Source organism: Tachyglossus aculeatus, chromosome 1 (assembly GCF_015852505.1).
Source record: "Tachyglossus aculeatus isolate mTacAcu1 chromosome 1, mTacAcu1.pri, whole genome shotgun sequence".
NCBI lineage: Eukaryota > Metazoa > Chordata > Mammalia > Monotremata > Tachyglossidae > Tachyglossus > Tachyglossus aculeatus.
In genome coordinates this window covers 6,442,850-6,469,388 of record NC_052066.1, presented here as the reverse complement: position 1 = coordinate 6,469,388, position 26,539 = coordinate 6,442,850, and the positions used below count along the sequence as shown (strand labels likewise).

Here is a 26,539-nt window from a genome sequence, read left to right as displayed (position 1 = left end):
CAGTTCCCTCATCTGTAAAACGGAGTTTAAGACTGTGAGCCCCACGTGGGACAACCTGATCACCTCATATCGCCCCCCCCCAGCACTTAGAACAGTGCTTTGCACATAGTAAGCACTTAACAAATATATTATTATTCTCTTTGTCTCAGTGACCTCATCTGTAAAATGGGGATGAAGACTGTGAGCCCCACGGGGGACAACCTAATCACCTCGTATCCCCCCCAGCGCTTAGAACAGTGCTTTGCCCACAGTAAGCGCTTAACAAATACCATTATTATTATTCTCTGTGCCTCAGTGACCTCATCCGTAAAACGGGGATGAAGACTGTGAGCCCCACGTGACACAACCTGATCACCTTGTATCTCCCCCAGCGCTTAGACCAGTGTTTGGTTCATAGTAAGCGCTTAACAAATACCATTATTATTATTCTCTGTGCCTCAGTGACCTCATCCGTAAAACGGGGATGAAGACTGTGAGCCCCACGTGACACAACCTGATCACCTTGTATCTCCCCCAGCGCTTAGACCAGTGTTTGGCCCATAGTAAGCGCCTAACAAATACCATCATTATTATTATTGCTTGTATCCACCCCAGAGCTTAGTATGGTGCCTGCTACACAGTAAGCACTTAATCAATACCACAATCATGTCTGTCGTTTTTGGAGGCCGTACCCCGCCCAGCCTGGATGTCAAGGGCCCGATGCCTCGTGGGAAGGCCAAGCGAATGGAAGTTGGGGTCCCCCCAGAGAAAAACGGGGAGACCCGAGTCGGGGGCCCCAGAAATGACCAGCGGTGGGGGAGAAGGGGCACCCAAGGGGGTCGAGCGGGCGGAGAACTCGGCCCATCTTGAGGTCACCCGGGATTTATTCATCGCTTACAAAACTGTTTCTTTCCAGAAGTGCGTGTCGGGGTTCCCCCGGGCGAGCCCCCTCAGCAGAGCGTGGCCCGCAGGGTGAGTTCCAGGAGGAGGAGGAGGGCGGCGGGGAGGATCCCGGGGGGGTCCCCGGGGCGGGCGCGGGCGCCGGCGTTGGCGGGCAGCCTGCGGGTGCGAGGTCCGTTGCAGAGCGGGGTGCTGCAGCAGCTGATGCACACGGAGTTGACCTTCCCCGGCGAGCAGAAGGACTGGTATCCGGCCGAGGCGATGAGGCAGGCCGCCGAAGACGCGCACGCCTTCCGGTACAGGGTCCCTGAGGGACAACGCACCCGGTCACCACCCGAGTCGCCCATGCCGTCCAGGGGCCTCGGCCGCCCCTCCCCTCATGGCCCCCGGCCTTCTCTCCACAGGCCCCCGGCCTCCTCTCTCCTCATTGAGCTTCGACCTCCTCTCCTCTCCACAGGCCCTGGCCTCCTCTCCCCTCCCCTCGTGGCCACCAGCCTTCTCTCCACAGGCCCCCGGCCTCCTCTTCGCTCCCTTCATGGCTCCCGGCCTTCTTTCCACAGGCCCTGGCCTCCTCTCTCCTCATTGAGCTTCGACCTCCTCTCCTCTCCACAGGCCCTGGCCTCCTCTCTCCTCCCCTCATGGCCTCCAGCCTCCTCTCCACAGGGCCCGGCCTCCTCTCCCCTCCCCTCATGGCCGCCGGCCTCCTCTCCACAGGCCCCAGACTCCCCTCCCCTTATGGCCCCAGACTCCTCTCCACAGGCTCTGGCCTCCTCTTCCCTCCCGTCATGGCCCCCAGCCTCCTCTCCATGGGCCCCAGCCTCCTCTCTCCTCATTGAGCTTCGACCTCCTCTCCCCTCTCGTCAATGCACTCGGCCTCCTCTCCCTTCCCCTCATAGCCCCCGGCCTTCTTTCCACAGGCTCCCAGCCTCCTCTCCCCTCCCCTCATGGCCCCCAGCCTCCTCTCCACAGGTCCCGGCCTCCTCTATCCTCATTGAGCTTCGACCTCCTCTCCCGTCTCGTCCATGCGCTTGGCCTCCTCTCCCCTCCTCTCATAGCCCCCAGCCTTCTTTCCACAGGCTCCCGGCCTCCTCTCCCCTCCCCTCATGGCCCCCAGCCTCCTCTCCATAGGCCCTGTCCTCCTTTCCCCTCCCCTCATGGCTCCCAGCCTTCTCTCCACAGGCCCCCGACCTCCTCTCCCCTTCCCTCGTGGCCCCGGGCCTTCCCTCCACAGGCCCTGGCCTCCTCTCTCCCCATTGAGCTTCAACCTCCTCTCCTCTCCACAGGCACTGGCCTCCTCTCCCCTCCCCTCATGGCCCCCAGCCTTCTCTCCACAGGCCCCCGACCTCATCTCCCCTTCCCTCATGGCGCCCAGCCTCCTCACCACAGGCCCCCGGCCTCCTCTTCCTTCCCCTCATGGCCCCCGGCCTTCTCTCCACAGGCCATGGCCTCTTCTCTCCTCATTGAGCTTTGATCTCCTCTCCTCTCCACAGGCCCTGGACTCTTCTCCCGTCTCATCATGGCCCCCAGCCTTCTCTCTACAGGCCCCCGGCCTCCTCTCCCCTCCCCTCGTGGCCCCGGGCCTCCTCTCCCCTCCCCTCATGGCCGCCGGCCTCCTCTCCACAGGCCCCGGACTCCCCTCCCCTCATGGCCCCCAGACTCCTCTCCACAGGCCCCGGCCTCCTCTCCCCTCCCCTCATGGCCCCCAGCCTCCTCTCCACAGGCCCCGGCTTCCTCCTCCCTCCCCTCATGGCCCTGGGCCTTCTCTCCACAGGCCCTGGCCTCCTCTCTCCTCATTGAGCTTCGACCTCCTCTCCCCTGTCGTCCATGCACCCGGCCTCCTCTCCCCTCCCTCATGGCCCCCAGCCTCCTCTCCACAGGCCCCGGCCTCCTCTGTCCTCATTGAGCTTCGACCTCCTCTCCCCTCTCGTCCATGTGCTCGGCCTCCTTTCCCTTCCCCTCATAGCCCCTGGCCTTCTTTCCACAGGCCCCGTCCACCTCTCCCCTCCCCTCATGGCCGCCGGCCTCCTCTCCACGGGCCCCCGGCGGCCTCCTCTCCCCTCCCATCATGGCCCCTGGCCTCTTCTGCCCTCCCCTCTGTGGCCCCCAGCCTCCTCTCCACAGTCCCCGGTCACCTGTCCCCTCAGTGACCCTTGACCTCCCCTCCTCCATTCATTCATTCACTCATTCATTCATTCAATCGTATTTATTAAGCACTTACCGTGTGCAGAGCACTGTAATAAGTGCTTGGAAAGCACAATTCAGCAATAAATAGAGACAATCCCTACTCCATGGGTCCCAGCCTCCTCTCCCTTCCCCTCCTCTTCCCTCCCATCTAATAATAATAATAATAATAATGATGGCATTTGTTAAGCGCTTACTATGTGCAAAGCACTGTTCTAAGCGCTGGGGGGGGATACAAGGTGATCAGGTTGTCCCACGTGGGGCTCACAGTCTTAATACCCATTTTCCAGATGAGGTCACTGAGGCTCAGAGAAGTGAAGTGACTTGCCCAAGTTCACACAGCAGACACGTGGAGGAGCTGGGATTCGAACCCATGACCTCTGACTCCAAAGCCCGTGCTTTTTCCACTGAGCCATGCTGCTGCCATCTGCTGCCTCCGGCTTCCTCTCCCCTCCCCTCCGTGGCCTCCGGACTCCTGGCCAAAGGCCCCGGCCTCCTCTCCTCTCTGCATCCCCAGCCTCCTCTCCCCTTCTCTCTGCAGCCCCCAGCCTCCATCTGCAGTCTCCGTCCTCCTCTCTCCTCCCCTCCGTGGCTTCCAGCCTCCTCTCCTTTCCCTTCTGCATCCTCCGGCCTCCTCTCCCCTCCCCTCTGCAGCCTCCAGCCTCCTGTCCCTTCCCCTCTGTGGCCCCCAGCCTCCTCTCCCCTCTCCTCCATGGTCCCTGGCCTCCTCCCCACCATCCCTAGCCTCCTCTCACCTCAGCGACCCTCGACCTCCTCTCCCCTCCATGGCTTCCAGCCACCTCTCCTTTCCCCTCTGCATCCTCCGGCCTCCTCTTCCCTCCCCTCTGTGGCCTCCAGCTTCCTGACCCTTCCCCTCTGTGGCCCCCAGCCTCCTCTCCCCTCTCCTCCGTGGTCCCCGGCCTCCTCTCCACCGTCCCTAGCCTCCTCTCACCTCAGCAACCCTCGACCTCCTCTCCCCTCCGTGGCTTCCAGCCTCCTCTCCTTTCCCCTCTGCATCCTCCGGCCTCCTCTTCCCTCCCCTCTGCAGCCTCTAGCCTCCTCTCCCTTCCCTTCTACGGCCCCCAGCCTCCTCTCCCCTCCCCTCCGTGGGCCCCGGCCTCCTCTCCCCTCTCCTCCGTGGTCCCCGGCCTCCTCCCCACCGTCCCTAGCCTCCTCTCACCTCAGCGACCCTCGACCTCCTCTCCCCTCCATGGCTTCCAGCCTCCTCTCCTTTCCCCTCTGCATCCTCCGGCCTCCTCTTCCCTACCCTCTGCAGCCTCTAGCCTCCTCTCCCTTCCCTTCTACAGCCCCCAGCCTCCTCTCCCCTCCCCTCCGTGGGCCCCGGCCTCCTCCCCACAGTCCCCGGCCTCCTCTCCCTTCAATTACCCTCGTATATGTTGCCGACATGTGCTTCCCAAGCGCTTAGTACTGTGCTCTGCACACAGTAAGCGCTCAATAAATACGATTGAATGAATGAATGAATAATGACCTCCTCTCTCCTCCCTTCCATAACTTCTTTTAGACTGTGAGCCCACTGTTGGGTAGGGACTGTCTCTATATGTTGCCAACTTGTACTTCCCAAGTGCTTAGTACAGTGCTCTGCACACAGTAAGCGCTCAATAAATATGATTGATTGATTGATTGATTTCAGCCTCCTCTCCCTTCCCCTCCTCGGCCTCCAGCCTTCTCTATCCCCCCTCCATGACCACAGCTTCCTCTCCCTCACCCTCGATGTCCTCTCCATCCCCACCCCCCAGTCACCCCCAGCCTCTTTCCCCCTCCCCTCCACGGCTCCCAGCCTCATCTTCCCTCCTCTGGGCTCTGGGTTCCAATCACCCGACTGACCCAGGACCTCAGGGACACTGAAGTGGAAGTGAAAAATCACCGGGAAGCGGGTGGGAGTGGTGAGGGATGCGAGATGATGGGAAGGGTCTCCCTCAGATTCCACCGCACGAGCTTAGATTCAAGGCAAGGCTGACTATGGGCCCATCCCATATTCAAGCGCTTAGTACAGTGCTCTGCACACAGTAAGCGCTCAATAAATATGATTGATTGATCCCCAAAACATCAATCCACATTAGGAGAAGCAGCGTGGCTCAGTGGAAAGAACACGGGCTTTGGAGTCAGAGGTCATGAGTTCGAATCCCCACTCTGCCGATTGTCAGCTGTGTGACTTTGGGCAAGTCACTTCACTTCTCTGGGCCTCAGTTCCCTCATCTGTAAAATAAGGATCAAAACTGTGAGCCCCCCGTGGGACAACCTGATCACCTTGTAACCTCCCCAGCGCTTAGAACAGTGCTTTGCACATAGTAAGTGCTTAATAAGTGCCATTATTATTATTATATCAATCATCTCTATAGATTTTTAAATAATATTCATTAAGCACTTCCATGCGTCAGGCACTGTACTAAGCCCGAGGTCACTGAAGCCCAGAGAATGATAATAATAATTATAAGAGCCCAGGCTTGGGAGTCAGAGGTCATGGGTTCAAATCCTGGCTCCGCCAATTGTCAGCTGTGTGACTTTGGGCAAGTCACTTCACTTCTCTGGGCCTCAGTTCCCTCATCTGTAAAATGAGGATTAATCAATCAATCAAGCAATCAATCGTATTTATTGAGCACTTACTGTGTGCACAGCACTGGACTAAGCGCTTGGGAAGTACAAGTTGGCAACATGTAGAGACAGTCCCTACCCAACAGTGGGCTCACAGTCTAGAATAATAATAACAATAATAATGATGGTATTTGTTAAGCACTTACTATGTGCAAAGCACTGTTCTAAGCGCTGGGGAGGTTACAAGGTGATCAGGTTGTCCCACGGGGGGGCCTCACAGTTTTAATCCCCATTTTACAGATGAGGTAACTGAGGCCCAGAGAAGTGAAGTGACTTGACCAAAGTCACACAGCTGACAGTTGGCGGAGCCGGGATTTGAACCCATGACCTCTGACGCCAAAGCCCGCGCTCTTTCCACTGAGCCACGCTGCTTCTCAAGACTGTGAGCCCCCCCTTGGGACAACCTGATCTCCTTGTGTCCTCCCCAGCGCTTAGAACAGTGCTTTGCACATAGTAGGCGCTTAACAAATGCCATCATTATTGTTAGAAGCAGCGTGGCTCAGTAGAAAGAGCGCAGGCTTGGGAGTCCAAGGTCATGGGTTCTAATCCAGGCTCCACCCCTTATATGTTCCAGCGCTTAGAACAGTGCTTTGCACATAGTAAGTGCTTAATAAATGCCATTATTATTATTATTATGTGTGTGACTTTGTTCACTGAGCCACGCTGCTTCTCAAGACTGTGAGCCCCCTTGGGACAACCTGATCTCCTTGTGTCCTCCCCAGCGCTTAGAACAGTGCTTTGCACATAGTAGGTGCTTAACAAATGCCATCATTATTATTGTTAGAAGCAGCGTGGCTCAGTAGAAAGAGCGCAGGCTTGGGAGTCAAAGGTCATGGGTTCTAATCCTGGCTCCGCCCCTTATATGTTACAGTGCTTTGCACATAGTAAGTGCTTAATAAATGCCATTATTATTATTATAATAAGTGTGTGACTTTGGGCAAGTCATTTTACTTCTCCGGGCCTCAGTTCCCTCATCTGGAAAATGGGGATGAAGACTGTGAGCCCCACCACGTGGGACAACCTGATCCCCTTGTATCTCCCCCAGCACTTAGAACAGTGCTTGGCACATAGTAAGCGCTTAACACATACCAAAATTATCATTATTAATACGTGTCAGGGACTGAGGTAGATGCAAGCAAATAGGGTCGGACGCAGACCCTGTCCCTCGTGGGGCTCACGCTCTCAATCCCCAGTTTGCAGATGAGGTCACTGAGGCCCGGAGAAGTCAAGTGACTCGCCCAGGGTCACCCAGCGGACGGATGGAGAGTCGGGATTAGAATTCCAGGCTCCTCCAGCTCCCAGGCCCGGGATCCCTTTAAGTGCTTAGTACAGTGCTCTGCGCTCAATAAATGCGATTGATGATGATCCCTCCGCTTCGTCCCTCAACGAGGATGCCAAATCCTGACCTCAAATGATCCTCCCTCCCGATCCCGAAAGGAAAAGCGGTCTAAGGACAAGGGAAGCCCATCACTCGTCTAAGACCGACACGGAGATTAAGGATGCGGGGACGGATCGATTCGGTTACCGAGTCGGTCAATCAATCAATCAATCAATCGTATTTATTGAGCGCTTACTGTGTGCAGAGCACTGGACTAAGCGCTTGGGAAGTACAAGTTGGCAACATATAGAGACGGTCCCTACCCAACAGTGGGCTCACAGTCTAAAAGGGGCTCACAGTCTAAAACGGTCCATGAACTTGATCTCAATATAATAATAATAATAATAATAATAATAACAACGATGGCATATGCTGCCAACTTGTACTTCCCAAGCGCTTAGTACAGTGCTCTGCACACAGTAAGCACTCAATAAATACGATTGATTGATTGTTAAGCGCTTACTATGTGCAAAGCACTGTTCTAAGCGCTGGGGAGGATACAAGGCGATCAGATTGTCCCACGGGGGGCTCGCAGTCTTTATCCCCCTTTTACAGATGAGGGAACTGAGGCCCAGAGAAGTGGAGTGGACTTGCCCAAAGTCACACAGCCAACAAGTGGCGGAGCCGGGATTTGAACCCATGACTTCTGACTCCCAATAATAATAATGGCATTTATTAAGCGCTTACTATGTGTAAAGCCCTGTTCTAAGCGCTGGGGAGGTTACAAGGTGATCAGGTTGTCCCACTTGGGGCTCACATTTAATCCCCATTTTCCAGATGAGGGAACTAGGCACAGAGAAGTTAAGTGACTTGCCCAAAGTCACACAGCCGACAAGTGGCGGAGTTGGGATTTGAACCCACGACTTTTGACTCCCAATAATAATAATGGCATTTATTAAGCGCTTACTATGTGCAAAGCCCTGTCCTAAGCGCTGGGGAGGTTACAAGGTGATCAGGTTGTCCCACTTGGGGCTCACATTTAATCCCCATTTTCCAGATGAGGGAACTGAGGCCCAGAGAAGTGAAGCGACTTGCCCAAAGTCACCCAGCTGGCAAGTGGCGGAGCCGGGATTTGAACCCATGACCTCTGACTCCAAATCAATCAATCATATTGATTGAGCGCTTACTGTGTGCAGAGCACCGTACTAAGCGCTTGGAAAGTACAAGTTGGCAACATAATAATAATATAATAATATAATATAATAATAATATAATAATAATATAATAATAACATAATAACAGACGGTCCCTACCCCACAGCGGGCTCACAGTCTAAAAGGGGGAGACAGAGAACAAAACCAAACATACTAACAAAATAAAATAAATAGAATGGACATGTACAAGTAAAATAAATAAATACAGTAATAAATATGTACAAACATATAGACTGTGAGCCCACTGTTGGGTAGGGACCGTCTCTATATGTTGCCAACTTGTACTTCCCAAGCGCTTAGTACAGTGCTCCGCACACAGTAAGCGCTCAATAAATACGATTGATGATGATGATGATGATATACGTTTATACAGCCCAGGCTCTTTCCCCTGAGCCACGCTGCTTCTCATCTATACCGCATTTAACTTTTAAATAAGGTTGAAGGGAGGAAGCGGTAACATTTTGCGCCCCGACACAGCTATATTTTTTACCAAGGGCAGACATCGGCTAGTCCATAAAAATTAAATTACAGCCCTTTCGCTGTATCTAGTCAAGGGGAAGAAAAAACTCTAATTACCAGGCCGCGCTGTCGAGTCCAGGCAAATGCGATTTCTTTTCACTCCGGGTTCAGAATTCAAACTCGGGGCGGCGGTGGGGAGGGGATGGGGGTGGCGGGGGTGTCTATTAGAAAATGAAAATCAGTATTGAAAGGCCGGGCTCTGTGATGGAAACCACACAAGGAAAGACATTATAAAGCATTCCGGAGGAGCGGATGCCGGATTAGTAGATGGAATTTATTATGAGGCCGTGGCGGGTCTCTCCTCTGCCCGATTAAATATCAGATTAGCCAAAAAAATCAAAAAAAGAGAATTAAAAAAAGACCAACGATAAGACCCGGATGAAAACTCTGCGCCGTGCCTCGGTTCATGTTTGTACATATTATTTATTTATTTTATTTATTTATTTTACTTGTACATCTCTCTTCTATTTATTTTATTTTGTTAGTATGTTTGGTTTTGTTCTCTGTCTCCCCCTTTTAGACTGTGAGCCCACTGTTGGGTAGGGGCCGTCTCTATATGTTGCCATTTATTTATTTATTTATTTTACTTGTACATATCTCTTCTATTTATTTTATTTTGTTAGTATGTTTGGTTTTGTTCTCTGTCTCCCCCTTTTACACTGTGAGCCCACTGTTGGGTAGGGACCGTCTCTATTTGTTGCCATTTATTTATTTACTTATTTATTTTACTTGTACATATCTCTTCTATTTATTTTATTTTGTTAGTATGTTTGGTTTTGTTCTCTGTCTCCCCCTTTTAGACTGTGAGCCCACTGTTGGGTGGGGACCGTCTCTATATGTTGCCAATTTGTACTTCCCAAGCGCTTAGTACAGTGCTCTGCACACAGTAAGCGCTCAATAAATACGATTGATGATGATGATGGTGATGATTTGGACTCCAGAGAAGCGGAAAGGGGAAAAGCCAAGAAGCAGCGCGGCTCAGTGGAAAGAGAGCGGGCTTGGGAGGCAGAGGTCGTGGGTTCGAATCCTGACTCCTCCACCTGTCAGCTGGGGGACCTTGGGCAAGCCACTTCACTTCTCTGGGCCTCAGTTCCCTCATCTCTAAAATGGGGATGAAGACTGTGAGTCCCATGTGGGAAAACCTGATCACCTTGTATCCCCCACAGTGCTTAGAACAGTGCTTCGCACGTAGTAAGCACTTAATAAATACCATCATTATTATCATTATTAAAAGCCAGAGGAGCCAGTCAGGAATATTTCCCCCTCTAGACTGGAGACTCGCTGTGGGCAGGGAAAGTGTCTGCTGATTTTTTCGTACTGGACTCTCCTGAGTGCTTAGGACAGTGCTCTGCATGTAGTAAGTGTTCAATAAATACTGTGGAGTGACTATATTGCACTGTCCCAAGCGCTTAGTACAGGACTCTGCACATATTAGAGAAGCAGCGTGGCACAGTGGAAACAGCCCGGGCTTTGGAGCCAGAGGTCATGGGTTCAAATCCTGGCTCCGCCAATTGTCAGCTGGGTGACTTTGGGCCAGTCACTTCACTTCTCTGGGCCTCAGTTCCCTCATCTGTAAAATGGGGATTAATGTGAGCCCCCTGTGGGACAACCTGATCACCTTGTAACCTCCCCTGCGCTTAGAACAGTGCTTGGCACATAGTAAGTGCTTAATAAATGCCATTATTATTATTATTATTATTATATTAAGCACTCAATAAATACCATGGAGTGATTATATTATACTGTCCCCAAGCACTTAGTACAGGGCTCTGCACATAGTAAGCGCTCAATAAATACCATGGAGTGATTATATTGTACTGTCCCCAAGCGCTTAGTGCTGGGCTCTGCACATATTAAGCGCTCAATAAATACCATGGAGTGATTATATTGTACTGTCCCCAAATGCTTAGTACAGGGCTCTGCACATAGTAAGCGCTCAATAAATACCATGGAGTGATTATATTGTACTGTCCCCAAGCGCTTAGTACAGGGCTCTGCACATAGTAAGCACTCAATAAATACCATGGAGTGATTATATTGTACTGTCCCCAAGCGCTTAGTACAGGGCTCTGCACATAGTAAGCGCTCAGTAAATACCATGGAGTGATTATATTGTACTGTCCCCAAGCGCTTAGTACAGGGCTCTGCACATAGTAAGTGCACGATAAATACCATGAAGTGCTTATATTGTACTGTCCCCAAGCGCTTAGTACAGGGCTCTGCACATAGTAAGTGCACGATAAATACCATGAAGTGCTTATATTGCACTGTCCCCAAACGCTTAGTACAGGGCTCTGCACATAGTAAGTGCTCAATAAATACCATGGAGTGATTATATTGTACTGTCCCCAAGCGCTTAGTACAGGACTCTGCACATAGTGAGTGCTCAATAAATACCATGGAGTGCTTATATTGTACTGTCCCCAAGCGCTTAGTACAGGGCTCTGCACATAGTAAGCGCTCAATAAATACCATGGAGTGATTATATTGTACTGTCCCCAAGCGCTTAGTGCTGGGCTCTGCACATATTAAGCGCTCAATAAATACCATGGAGTGATTATATTGTACTGTCCCCAAGCGCTTAGTACAGGTCTCTGCACATAGTAAGTGCTCAATAAATACCATGGAGTGATTATACTGTACTGTCCCCAAGCACTTAGTACAGGGCTCTGCACATATTAAGCACTCAATAAATACCATGGAGTGATTATATTGTACTGTCCCCAAGTGTTTAGTACAGGACTCTGCATAGAGTAAGCGCTCAATAAATACCATGGAGTGCTTATATTGTACTGTCCCCAAGCGCTTAGTACAGGGCTCTGCACATAGTGAGTGCTCGATAAATACAATGGAGTGATTATATTGTACTGTCCCAAGCACTTAGTATAGGGCTCTGCACATATTAAGCACTCAATAAATACCATGGAGTGATTATATTGTACTGTCCCCAAGCGCTTAGTACAGGGCTCTGCACATAGTAAGTGCTCAATAAGTACCATAGAGTGATTCTATTGTACTGTCCCTAAGCGCTTAGTACAGGACTCTGCACATAGTGAGTGCTCAATAAATACCATGGAGTGATTATATTGTACTGTCCCAAGTGCTTAGTACAGGGCTCAGCACATAGTAAGTGCTCAATAAATGCCATGGAGTGATTGTCCCAAGAGCTTAGTACAGCTCTCTGCACACAGTAAGCGCTCAATAATACAATGGAGTGATTATATTGTGTTGTCCCAAGTGTTTAGTACAGGGCTCTGCATATAGTAAGCACTCAATAAATACAATGGAGTGATTATATTGTAATGTCCCAGGCGCTTAGTACAGGGCTCTGCACATAGTAAGTGCTCAATGAGTACCATGGAGTGATTCTATTGTACTGTCCCCAAGCGCTTAGTACAGGGCTCTGCACATAATAAGCGCTCAATAAATACCAAGGAGTGATTCTATTGTATTATATTGTAATGTCCCAAGTGCTTAGTACAGGGCTCTGCACATAGTAAGTGCTCAATAAATGCCATGGAGTGATTCTATTGTATTCTATTGTCCCAATAGCTTAGTACAGCGCTCTGCCCATAGTAAGCACTCAATAAATACAGTGGAGTGATTATATTGTGTTGTCCCAAGTGCTTAGTACAGGGCTCTGCACATAGTAAGCGCTCAATAAATACAATGGAGTGATTATATTGTAATGTCCCAAGCGCTTAGTACAGGGCTCTGCACATAGTAAGGACTCAATGAGTACCATGGAGTGATTATATTGTAATGTCCCAAGCGCTTAGTACAGGGCTCTGCACATAGTAAGGACTCAATGAGTACCATGGAGTGATTCTATTGTACTGTCTCCAAGCGCTTAGTACAGGGCTCTGCACATAATAAGCGCTCAATAAATACCATGGAGTGATTCTATTGTATTGTATTATATTGTACTGTCCCAAGTGCTTAGTACAGGGCTTTGCACATAGTAAGTGCTCAATAACTGCCATGGAGTGATTCTATTGTATTGTATTGTATTCTATTGTCCCAAGAGCTTAGTACAGCGTTCTGCCCATAGTAAGCGCTCAATAAATACAATGCAGTGATTATATTGTGTTGTCCCAAGTGCTTAGTACAGGGCTCGGCACATAGTAAGCGCTCAATAAATACAATGGAGTGATTATATTGTAATGTCCCAAGCGCTTAGTACAGGGCTCTGCACATAGTAAGTGCTCAATGAGTACCATGGAGTGATTCTATTGTACTGTCCCCAAGCGCTTAGTACAGGGCTTTGCACATAATAAGCGCTCAATAAATACCACGGAGTGATTCTATTGTATTGTATTATATTGTACTGTCCCAAATGCTTAGTACAGGGCTTTGCACATAGTAAGTGCTCAATAACTGCCATGGAGTGATTCTATTGTCCCAAGAGCTTAGTACAGTGTTCTGTCCATAGTAAGCGCTCAATAAATACAATGGAGTGATTATATTGTGTTGTCCCAAGTGCTTATTACAGGGCTCTGACCATACTAAGCGCTCAACAGATACAATGGAGTGATTATAAATTGCACTCTCCCACCACTTAGTACATTGTTCCGCACACAATCACTCAATCAATCAATCAATCGTATTTATTGAGCGCTTACTGTGTGCAGAGCCCTGTACTAAGCACTTGGGACAACACAATATAATCACTCCACTGTATTTATTGAGCGCTTACTGTGGGTCACACAGTAAGCGTTCAGTAAATACAGTGGATTGGTGGAAGGCCCTCTCTCCTCATACCCGACAGACAGGGACTCTCCCCTCCTTCAAAGCCTGATTGAATCAATCAATCAATCAATCAATCAATCGTATTTATTGAGTGCTTACTAAGTGCAGAGCACTGTACTAAGCGCTTGGGAAGTACAAATTGGCAACATCTAGAGACAGTCCCTACCCAACAGCGGGCTCACAGTCTAAAAGGGGGAGACAGAGAACAAAACCAAACATACTAACAAAGTAAAATAACTAGAATGGATATGTACAAGTAAAAAAGTAAATAAATAAGTAAAATCAATCAATCGTATTTATTGAGCGCTTACTATGTGCAGAGCACTGTACTCTGTAAAATAAATAAATAAATAAATTGAAGGCCCACCTCCTCCAGGAAGCCTTCCTGGACTAAGCCCCCCCTTTCCTCTTCTCCCCCTCCCTTCCGCGTTGCCCTTTCTTCACCCCCCAGTACAGTGCTCTGCACACAGTAAGCGCTCAATAAATACGATTGATTGATTGATTGATCCCCCCCTCCGCCAGTCCCACACCGCTTATGTCCACATCCCTCATTTATTTCTTTCTATTCCTGTCTCCCCCTCTAGACTGTCAGCTCCTTGTGGGCAGGGCTATTAATGATAACATTTATTAAGCGCTTACTATGTGTAAAGCAACTGTTCTAAGTGCTGGGGAGGTTCCAAGGTGACCAGGTTGTCCCATGGGGGGCTCCCAGTCTTCACCCCCATTTTACAGTTGAGGGAACTGAGGCCCGGAGAAGTGAAGTGACTTGCCCGAAGTCACAAAGCTGGGATTTGAACCCATGACCTCGGACTCCAAAGCCCGGGCTCTTTCCACTGAGCCACGCTGCTTCCCCTATGCTTCCCCTATGTGCTTTGCACATAGTAAGCGCTTAATAAATGCCATTATTATCATTATTATTATTATTATTATTATTATTATTACTGAGCACTTGGGAGAGGACAGTCTGACAGAGTTGGTAGACACGTTCCCTGCGCACAGCGAGCTTACGAACATCAATCAGTGCTATTTATTAACGATAATAATAATAATAATAATAATAATAATAATGATAATAATGATGGTATTTGTTAAGCACTTACTCTGTGCCAAGCACTGTTTTAAGCACTGGGGGAGATACAAGGTCATCAGGTTGTCCCACGTGGGGCTCACACTTTTAATCCCCATTTTACAGATGAGGCCCAGAGAAGTGAAGTGACTTTCCCAAGGTCACACAGCAGACAAGTGGAGGAGCAGGGATTTGAACCCACGTCCTCGGACTCCCAAACTTCAGTCAATCCATCAATCAATCGAATTTATTGAGCGCTTACTGTGTGCAGAGCACTGGACTAAGCGCTTGGGAAGTACAAGTTGGCAACGTATGGAGACGGTCCCTACCCAACAGTGGGCTCACGGTCTAGAAGGGAGAAGCAGCGTGGCTCAGTGGAAAGAGCCCGGACTTTGGAGTCACGGGTCATGGGTTCAAATCCCGGCTCCACCACTTGTCAGCTGTGTGACTTTGGGCAAGTCACTTCACTTCTCTGGGCCTCAGTTCCCTCATCTTTAAAATGGGGATGAAGACTGTGAGCCCCCCCGTGGGACAACCTGATCACCTTCAGTGCTTAGAACAGTGCTTTACACATAGTAAGCACTTAACAAATGCCATCATTATTATTATTATTATAGAAGGGGGAGACAGAGAACAAAACCAAACATATTAACAAAATAAAATAAATAGATGTACAAGTAAAATAAATAAATAAATAGAGTAATAAAATAAATAAATGAATAAACTTGGGCTCTTTCCACTAAGCCACCGCTTCTCTAATTGGCACATAGTAAGCGCTATGGAAGTAAGTGTGCAGAGCACTGGACTGAGCGCTTGGGAGAGGAGTTGGTAGACCCGTTCCCTGCCCACAGCGAGCTTACCGTCTTCAGCGGAGAAGCATCACGGCATAGTGGGTAGAGCCCGGGCCTTGGAGTTAGAAGGTCATGGGTTCTAATCCCAGCTCCGCCCCTTATAGTAATGATGGCATTTATTGAGCACTTACTCTGTGCAAAGCACTGTTCTAAGCGCTGGGGAGGTTACAAGGTGATCAGGTCGTCCCACAGGGAGCTCGCAGTCTTCATCCCCATTTTCCAGATGAGGGAACTGAGGCCCAGAGAAGCGAAGTGACTCGCCCAAAGTCACACAGCTGGCAAGTGGCAGAACTGGGATTTGAACCCATGACCTCTGACTCCGAAGGAGTCATGGTTTTACGGTTTTACGGCCCCCATTTTCCACACTTGTCTGCTGTGGGACCTTGGGAAAGTCACTTCACTTCTCCGGGCCTCAGCTACCTCATCTGGAAAATGGGGATGGAGACTGCGAGCCCCACGGGGGACGGGGACTATGTCCAACCCGATTTGCCTCTATCTACCCCAGCACTTAGAACAGTGCCTGGCACATAGTAAGCACTTAACAAATACCATCAGTCATTCATTCATTCGATAGTATTTATTGAGCGCTTGGGAAGTACAAATTGGAAGCAATAATAATAATAATAATACCTGTATATATATATATATATATATATATATATATATATATATATATTTGTACATATTTATTACTCTATTTATTTATTTATTTATTTTACTTGTACATATCTATTCTGTTTATTTTATTTTGTTAGTATGTTTGGTTTTGTTCTCTGTCTCCCCCTTTTAGACTGTGAGCCCACTGTTGGGTAGGGACTGTCTCTAGATGTTGCCAATTTGTACTTCCCAAGCGCTTAGTACAGTGCTGTGCACACAGTAAGCGCTCAATAAATACGATTGATTGATTGATTGATTGAATAATAATGATGGCATTTGTTATAATAATAATAATAGCATTTATTAAGCGCTTACTATGTGCAAAGCACCATTCTAAGTGCTGGGGAGGTTACAAGGTGATCAGTTTGTCCCACAGGGGGCTCACAGTCTTCATCCCCATTTTCCAGAGGAGGGAACTGAGGGCCAGAGAAGTGAAGTGACTTGCCCAAAGTCACACAGATGACAGTTGGCGGAGCCAGAATTTGAACCCATGACCTCTGAGTCCGAAGCCCGGGCTCTTTCCACTGAGCCACGCTGCTTCTCTTGTTAAACGCTTACATTGTGCAAAGCACTGTTCTAAGCACTGGGGGAGATACAAGGTGATCAGGTTGTCCCACGGCGGGGGGAGGGGGTGCTCACGGTTTTAATCCCCATTTTCCAGATGCGGTCACTGAGGCCCAGAGAATCAATCAATCAATCAATCAGTCAATCATATTTATTGAGTGCTTACTGTGTGCAGAGCACTGTACTAAGCGCTTGGGAAGTACAAGTTGGCAACATATAGAGACAGTCCCAACCCAACAGTGGGCTCACAGTCTAAAAGATAATACTGGCATTTATTAAGCGCTTACTATGTGCAAAGCACCGTTCTAAGCGCTGGGGAGGTTACAAGGTTATCAGGTTATCCCACGGGGGGGCTCACAGTCTTCATCCCCATTTTACAGACGATGTAACTGAGGCCCAGAGAAGTGAAGTGACTTGCCCAAAGTCACCCAGCTGACAGTTGGCGGAGCTGGGATTAGAACCCATGACCTCCGACTCCAAAGCCCGGGCTCTTTCCACTGAGCCACGCGGCTTCTCTTGCAGTACAAATCAATCAATCTATCGTATTTATTGAGCACTTACTGTGTGCAGAGCACTGTACTGAGCGCTTGGGAAGTACAAGTTGGCAACACATAGAGACAGTCCCTACCCAACAGTGGGCTCACAGTCTAAAAGTCTAAATCATTTGTTGATTGAATGAATGAATGACGGGGACTGTGTCCAACCCGATCAGCTTGTATCTACCCCAGCGCTTAGTACAGTGAGTGGCACACAGGAAGCGCTTCTCAGTGGAAAGAGCACGGGCTTTGGAGTCAGAGGTCATGGGTTCAAATCCCCGCTCCGCCACATGTCTGCTGTGTGACCTTGGGCAAGTCAGTTAACTCCTCTGAGCCTCAGTTACCTCATCTGTAAAATGGGGATTAAAAGATTGTGAGCCCCACGTGGGGCAACTTGATCACCTTGTATCCCCCCAGCGCTTAGAACAGTGCTCTGCACATAGTAAGCGCTTAACAAATACCATTATTATTATTATTATTATTATTTGTTATCATTATTCACTCATTCATTTAGTCATTCAATCGTACTTATTGAATGCTTACTGTGTGCAGAGCACTGTACGAAGCGTTTGATAGATGGTGATATGAATAAATGAATAAATGAATTCCAGATATGGACAAGAAGGGGTGGGGGTTGAGGGAGGGAGGGGCTGAGAGTGGGGACCCCCATCCCCCCGGCACCCAGGCCGGGTTAGTTGGCACCCCAGGACCAGGGGAGGCCTGGGGAGCCAATTCTCGGGCCGTGACCACCGGGCTGGGGGAGAGAAGAGGGGTAGCCCTTAATAATAATGATGGCATTTGTTTTAATAATGGCATTTATTAAGCACTTACTATGTGCAAAGCACTGTTCTAAGCGCTGGAGAGGTTACAAGGTGATCAGGTTGTCCCACAGGGGGCTCCCAGTCTTAATAATGATAATAATGGCATTTATTAAGCACTTAATCAATCAATCAATCAATCGTATTTATTGAGCGCTTACTGTGTGCAGGGCACTGTACTAAGCGCTTGGGAAGTACAAGTCGGCAACATATAGAGACGGTCCCTACCCAACTGTGGGCTCACAGTCTAGAAGGGGGAGACAGAGAACAAAACCAAACATATTAACAAAATAAAATAAATAGAATAGATATGTACAGGTAAAATAAATAAATGAATAAATAAATAAATAGAGTAATAAATAAGTACAAGTATATATCCATATATACAGGTGCTGCGGGGAAGGGAAGGAGGTAAGATGGGGGATGGAGGGGGGACGAGGGGGAGAGGAAGGAAGGGACTCCTAGGCGCCCCTTACTACATGCGAAGCACTGTTCTAAGCGCTGGGGAGGTTACAAGGTGATCAGGTTGTCCCACAGGGGGCTCACAGTCTTAATAATAATAATAATAATGGCATTTATTAAGCACTTACTACGTGCAAAGCACTGTTCGAAGCGCTGGGGAGGTTACAAGGTGATCCGGTTGTCCCACGGGGGGCTCACAGTCTTCATCCTCATTTTACAGATGAGGGAACTGAGGCCCAGAGAAGTCAAGTGACTTGCCCAAGTCACACAGCTGACACTTGGGAGGGGCGGGATTTGAACCCGTGACCTCTGACCCCCAAACCCGGGCTCTTTTCCACTGAGCCACGCTGCTTCTCAATGCTTCACATTTGTTAAGCGCTTACTATGTGCCAAGCACTGTTCATTCATTCAATTGTATTTATTGAGAGCTAATATCAATCAATCGTATTTATTGAGTGCTTACTATGTGCCAAGCACTGTTCATTCATTCAATTGTATTTATTGAGAGCTAATATCAATCAATCATATTTATTGAGTGCTTACTATGTGCCAAGCACTGTTCATTCATTCAATTGTATTTATTGAGAGCTAATATCAATCGATCGTATTTATTGAGCGCTTACTGTGTGCAGAGCACTGTACTAAGCGCTTGGGAATTACAAAGTGGCAACACATAGAGACGGTTTTGTTTTGTTGTCTGTCTCCCCCTTCTAGACTGTGAGCCCACTGTTGGGTAGGGACCGTCTCTATATGTTGCCAACTTGTTCTTCCCCAGCGCTTAGTACACTGCTCTGCCACTCAATAAATACGATTGATTGATTGATTGCACAGCACTGTACTAAGCGCTTGGGAAGTACAAGTTGGGAACCTATAGAGACGGTCCCTACCCAACAACGGGCTCACAGTCTAGAAGGGGGAGACAGGCAGCAAAACAGAACATGTGGACAGGTGTCAAGTCGTCAAAACAAATAGAATTAAAGCTAGATGCCCATCATTAACAAAATAAATAGAACAGTAAATGCGTACAAGTAAAATAAATAGAGTGATAAATCTGTACAAACGTCTATACAGGGGCTGTGGGGAGGGGAAGGAGGTAGGGCGGGGGGGGATGGGGAGGAGGACAAGTTAGCGCTTGTACTTCCCAAGTGCTAACTTGTACTTCCCAAGCGCTTAGTACGGTGCTCTGCACACAGTAAGTGCTCAATAAATACGATTGAATGAATGAGCTGGGTGACTTTGGGCCAGTCACTTCACTCCTCTGTGCCTCAGTTGCCTCATCTGGAAAATGGGGATTAAGACTGTGAGCTCCATGTGGGACAACCCGATCACCTTTTAACCTCCCCAGCGCTTAGAACAGTGCTTTGCACATAGTAAGCACTTAATAAATGCCATTATTATTATTATTATTATTATTATTATTGTTTAGTTGTCTGTCTCCCCCTTCTAGTAGGGACCATCTCTAGATGTTGCCAACTTGGACTTCCCAAGCGCTTAGTCCAGTGCTCTGCACACAGTATGTGCTCAATAAATATGACTGAATGAATGAAGGTCAGTCCGAGCTGGACTCTCCTGAGAGAGAGTATTTATTTATTTTATTTGTACATATTTATTCTATTTATTTTATTTTGTTAATTTGTTAATATGTTTTGTTTTGTTGTCTTTCTCCCCCTTCTAGACTGTGAGCCCGCTGTTGGGTAGGGACCGTCTCTATATGTTGCCAATTTGGACTTCCCAAGCGCTTAGTCCAGTGCTCTGCACACAGTAAGCGCTCCATAAATATGATTGAATGAATGAATGAATGAACGGTCAGTCCGAGCTGGACTCTCCTGAGACAGAGTATTTATTTATTTTATTTGTACATAGCCATTCTATTTATGTTATTTTGTTAATTTGTTAATATGCTTTGTTTTGTTCTCTGTCTCCCCCTACTAGACTGTGAGCCCACTGTTGGGTAGGGACCATCTCTAGATGTCACCAACTTGGACTTCCCGAGCACTTAGTCCAGTGCTCTGCACACAGTAAGCGCTCAATAAATACAATTCAATGAATGAATGTGTGGGCATGTGTATAAGTTTCGTTTCATTGTCCGTCTCCCCCTTCTAGACTGTGAGCCCGCTGTTGGGTAGGGACCGTCTCTAGATGTTGCCACCTTGTACTTCCCAAGCGTTTAGTCCAGTGCTCTGCACGCAGTAAGCGCTCAATAAATACGATTGATGCAATCAATCAATCGTATTTATTGAGCGCTTACTGTGTGCAGAGCACTGGACTGATTGAATGAATGAAAAGTGGGACCACTCGGCCCTCCCGCGTGGCTACCTCCGCCCTCTCTGCCACATGTCTGCTGTGTGACCCTGGGTAAGTCACTTAACTTCTCCGAGCGTCAGTTCCCTCATCTGTAAAATGGGGATGAAGACTGTGAGCCCCACGTGGGACAACCTGATCACCTTGTATCCCCCCAGTGCTTAGAACAGTGCTTTGCACATAGTAAGCGCTTAGCAAATTCCATTATTATTATTATTATTATTATTATTATTATTATTATTATTATTATTATTATTATTATTCTCCCACCCCCGTGCTCACCCCTGGGCACCGGCTCTGCCCTTCTAGACTGCCCTTCTAGACTGTGAGCCCACTGTTGGGTAGGCACTGTCTCTATATGTTGCCAACCTGGACTTCCCAAGCGCTTAGTACAGTGCTCTGCACACAGTAAGCGCTCAATAAATACGATTGATTGATTGATTGATTGATTCTAGCTCTCCTGGCCCGTGTTAAATCCGAGGCCTTCTCTTCTCCCGCCTGGATGACTGTATCAGCCTTCCTGCTGACCTCCCTTTCTTCCGTCTCTCCCCACTCCGGTCCACATTTCACTCTGTCACCCGCCTCATTTTTCTACAAAAAAACGTTCAGGTCCTGTTTCCCCCTTCCTCAAGACCCTCCAGCGGTTGCCCATCCACCCCCACATCAATCAATCAATCAATCAATCGTATTTATTGAGCATTTACTGTGTGCAGAGCACTGTATTAAGCGTTTGGGAAGTCCAAGTTGGCAACATATAGAGACGGTCCCTACCCAACAGCGGGCTCACAGTCTAGAAGGGGGAGACAGACAACAAAACCAAACATATTAACAAAATAAAATAAATAGAATAGATATGTACAAGTAAAATAAATAAATAGAGTAATAAATCCGTACAAACATATATCCATATATACAGGTGCTGTGGGGAAGGGAAGGAGGTAAGATGAGGGGGATGGAGAGGGGGGCAAAGGGGAGAGGAAGGAGGGGGCTCATCAAACAAAAACTTGTTGCCATGGGCTTCCCCTTCTAGACTGTGACCCCTTCTAGACTGTGAGCCCACTGTTGGGTCGGGACCGTCTCTATATGTTGCCAACTTGGACTTCCCAAGCGCTTAGTACAGTGCTCTGCACACAGTAAGCGCTCAATAAATACAATTGATTGATTTCAAGCCATCCACGCCTCCTCCTCCCTCCCCTGGCCGCTCTCCTCCTCCAGCCTGGCTCGCACGCTCCGCTCCTCTCATAATAATAATAATAATAATAATAATAATAATAATAATAATGATGATGGCATTTGTTAAGCGCTTACTATGTGCCAGGCACCGTTCTAAGCACTGGAGCAGTGGTATCCCCTGGGTCTCCCTGAATTCATTCATTCATTCAATCGTATTTATCAAGTGCTTAGTACACTGCTCTGCACACAGGAAGCGCTCAATAAATACGATTGAATGAATGAATGAATGAATGCAGAGCACTGTACTAAGCGCTTGGGAAGTACAAGTTGGCAATCTCCCCGGTGGTCTCCCTGGGTCTCCACCAAAGTCTCCCCCCAGTCTCCCCGTCTCTCCACCACGGTCCCAGTCTCCTCAGGTACTAAAGCAGTGTGGCTCAATGGAAAGAGCCCGGGCTTGGGAGTCAGAGGTCATGGGTTCAAATCCTGGCTCCGCCACTTGTCAGCTGGGTGACTTTGGGCCAGTCACTTCACTTCTCCGGGCCTCAGTTCCCTCATCTGGAAAATGGGGATGAAGACTGTGAGCCTCCCGTGGGACAACCTGATCACCTTGTATCCTCCCCAGCACTTAGAACAGTGCTTTGCACATAGTAAGCGCTTAGCAAATGCCATCATTATTATTATGATGATGGCATTATTAGAGAAGCAGCATGGCTCAGCGGGAAGAGCCCGGGTGGTTGTACATATTTATTACTCTATTTATTTATTTATTTTACTTGTACATATCTATTCTATTTATTTTATTTTGTTGGTATGTTTGGTTTTGTTTTCTGTCTCCCCCTTTTAGACTGTGAGCCCACTGCTGGGTAGGGACTGTCTCTATGTGTTGCCAATTTGTACTTCCCAAGCGCTTAGTACAGTGCACTGCACATAGTAAGCGCTCAGTAAATACGATTGATGATGATGATGATGATGATGAGGACTCTGAGGTCACGGGTTCAAATCCTGCCTCCACCAATTGTCAGCTGTGTGACATTGGGCCAGTCACTTCACTTCCCTGGGCCTCAGTTCCCTCATCTGGGAAATGGGGATGAAGACTGTGAGCCCCCAGTGAGACAACTGATCAATCAATCAATCGTATTTATTGAGTGCTTACTGTGTGCAGAGCACTGTACTAAGCGCTTGGGAAGTACAAGTTGGCAACATATAGAGACAGTCCCTACCCAACAGTGGGCTCAGGGTCTAAAAGGGGGAGACGGAGAACAAAACCAAACATACTAACAAAATAAAATAAACAGAATAGATATGTCGTAACCTCCCCAGCGCTTAGAATAGTGCTTTGCACATAGTAAGTGCTATGAATGAATAGTAAGTGCTTAGCAAATGTCATTATTATTATTATTATTACTAATAATTATTATTATTATTAAGCACTTAGTACAGTGCTCTGCACACAGTAAGCACTCAATAAATACGATTGACGATTACTATTATTATGTGCAAAGCACTGTTCTAAGCACTGGGGAGGATACAAGGTGATCAGGTTGTCCCACGGGGGGCTCACAGTCTTCATCCCCATTTTCCAGAGGAGGTCACTGAGGCTCAGAGAAGTGAAGTGACTTGCCCAAGGTCACACAGCAGGCATGTGGCAGAGCGGGATTCGAACCCATGACCTCTGACTCCAAAGCCCGGGCTCTTTCCACCAAGCCACGCTGCTTCTCTGCCAACTTCGTCCCTGGGCCTTTGTCTCCTCTATCTCACCGCCGTTGTCCCCTGGCCCCCGTCCTGCCTCTGGCCCGGACCGCCCTCCCTCCTCAAATCCCCCAGACAATGACTCTCCCCTCCTTCAAAGCCTTATTGAAGGCCCACCTCCTCCGAGAAGCCTTCCCTGACTGCGCCCTCCTTTCCTCTTCTCCCCCTCCCTTCCGCGTCACCCCGACTCGCTCCCTTTCTTCATCCCCCCCTCCCAGCCCCACACCACTTCTGTCCCCCTCCCTCATTTATTCATTTTTATTCATACTACTACTAATGATAATAATAATGATGGTACTTGTTAAGCGCTTACTATGTGCCAAGCACTGTTCTAAGCCCTGGTGTAGCTACAAGGTGATCAGGTTGTCCCCCGTGGGGCTCACAGACTTCATCCCCCTTTTCCAGATGAGGGTACTGAGGCGCAGAGAAGTGAAGTGGCTTGCCCAAAGTCACACAGCCGATAAGTGGCGGAGCCGGGATTTGAACCCACAACCACTGGCTCCCAAGCTCGGGCTCTTTCCACTAAGCCAGGCTGCTTCTTTCATTCATTCATTCATTCAATCGTATTTATTAATAATAATAATAATAATAATAATGATGGCATTTATTAAGCGCTTACTATGTGCAAAGCACTGTTCTAAGCGCTGGGGAGGTTACAAGGTGATCAGGTTGTCCCACAGTGGGGCTCACAGTTTTAATCCCCATTTTACAGATGCGGAAACTGAGGCACAGAGAAGTGAAATGACTTGCCCAAAGTCACACAGCTGACAGTTGGCGGAGCCGGGATTTGAACCCATGATCTCTGACTCCAAAGCCCGGCCTCTTTCCATTGAGCCACAATGCTTCTCTAAGCGCTTACTGTGTGCAGAGCACTGTACTAAGCGCTTGGGAAGTCCAAGTTGGCAACATATAGAGACGGTCCCTACCCAACAGTGGGCTCACAGTCTAGAAGGGGGAGACAGGGAACAAAACCAATCAATCAATCAATCGTATTTATTGAGCACTTACTGTGTGTAGAGCACTGGACTAAGCGCTTGGGAAGTACAAGATGGCAACATATAGAGACAGTCCCTACCCAACAGTGGGCTCACAGTCTAAAAGGGGGAGACAGAGAACAAAACCAAACATACTAACAAAATAAAATAAATAGAATAGATATGCACAAGTAAAATAAATGAATAAATAGAGTAATAAATATGTACAGACATATATACATATATACACGTGCTGTGGGGAAGGGAAGGAGGTAAGGCGGGGGGGCTTCTCTATTATTATTATTATTGTTATTATTCATGTCTGTCTCCCCCTCAAGACGGTCAGCTCAGTGTGGGCAGGAATGTGTGTTTGCTGTTCTATTATTCTCTCCCAAGCGCCTAGTACAGTGCTCTGGACACAGTAAGCACTCAATAAATACGATGGAATGAATGAAAATCAATCGACACCACCCCTGCCCTCCAGGAGCTGACAGCCCACTGCGTGCAGAGAACTGAGCTGAGCGCCTGGGAGAGGATGATACATGTAGTAGACACCATCCCTGCTCTCAAGGAGCTGTCTACTACGTGCAGAGCACTGTACTGAGCGCTTAGAAGCTAACGGCGGGAGACAGAACCCGACTAGCATCCTGGGCAGAAGCTTACTATGTGCCTTCTAGACTGTGAGCCCGCTGTTGGGTAGGGACTGTCTCTATATGTTGCCAATTTATACTTCCCAAGTGCTTAGTACAGTGCTCTGCACACAGTCAGCGCTCAATAAATACGATTGATTGATTGATTGATTGATTGAGCGCTGACTGTGTGCAGAGCACTGTATTAAGCGCTTGGGAAGTACAAGTTGGCAACGTATAGAGACAGTCCCTACCCAACAGTGGGCTCACAGTCTTAAAGGGGGAGACAGAGAACAATACCAAACATACTAACAAAATAAAATAAATAGAATAGATATGTACAAGTAAAATAACCAAATAAATAGAGTAATAAATATGTACAAACATATACACATATATACAGGACTGTATATAGACTGTGAGCCCGTTGGCTAGGCATTGTCTCTATTTGTTGCCGAACTGTACTTTCCAATAATAATAATAATGATAATGATGGCATTTGTTAAGCGCTTACTACGTGCAAAGTACTGTTCTAAGCGCTGGAGGAGGATACAAGATGATCAGGTTGTCCCACGGGGGGCTCACAGTCTTAATCTATTAAGACTATTTCTATTTATTCTATTTATTTTATTTTGTTAGTATGTTTTGTTTTGTTGTCTGTCTCCCCCTTCTAGGCTGTGTGCCCACTGTTGGGTAGGGGCCGTCTCTAGATGTTGCCAACTCGGACTTCCCAAGCGCTTAGTCCAGTGCTCTGCACACAGTCAGCACTCACTAAATACGATTGATTGATTGATTGATTGATTGAGTGCTTACTGTGTGCAGAGCACTGTACTAAGCGCTTGGGAAGTACAAGATGGCAACATATAGAGACAGTCCCTACCCAACAGTGGGCTCACAGTCTAAAAAGGGGAGACAGAGAACAAAACCAAACATACTAACAAAATAAAATAAATAGAATAGATAGGTACAAGTAAAATAACCAAATAAATAGAGTAATAAATATGTACAAACATATACACAGGACTGTATATAGACTGTGAGCCCGTTGGCTAGGCATTGTCTCTATTTGTTGCCGAATTGTACTTTCCAATGATAATAATAATAATGATAATGATGGCGTTTGTTAAGCGCTTACTATGTGCAAAGTACTGTTCTAAGCGCTGGAGGAGGATACAAGGTGATCAGGTTGTCCCACGGGGGGCTCACAGCCTTAATCTATTAAGACTATTTCTATTTATTCTATTTATTTTATTTGGTTAATATGTTTTGTTTTGTTCTCTGCCTCC

The 26,539-nt window shown here is 47.9% G+C and overlaps 1 protein-coding gene across 1 annotated transcript in view; it reads right to left on the bottom strand.

Annotated features, from left to right (window-relative positions):
• Nucleotides 1-860: 860 nt before the first annotated feature.
• LYPD1 (LY6/PLAUR domain containing 1) overlaps nt 861-26,539 on the bottom strand; it is a 34,927-nt gene continuing 9,248 nt past the window's right edge. The window contains exon 3 of the mRNA XM_038752431.1: nt 861-1,186. Coding sequence (XP_038608359.1) covers nt 930-1,186 — 257 coding nt within the window. The 3' untranslated portion in view covers nt 861-929. The remainder of the gene's footprint in view (nt 1,187-26,539) is intronic.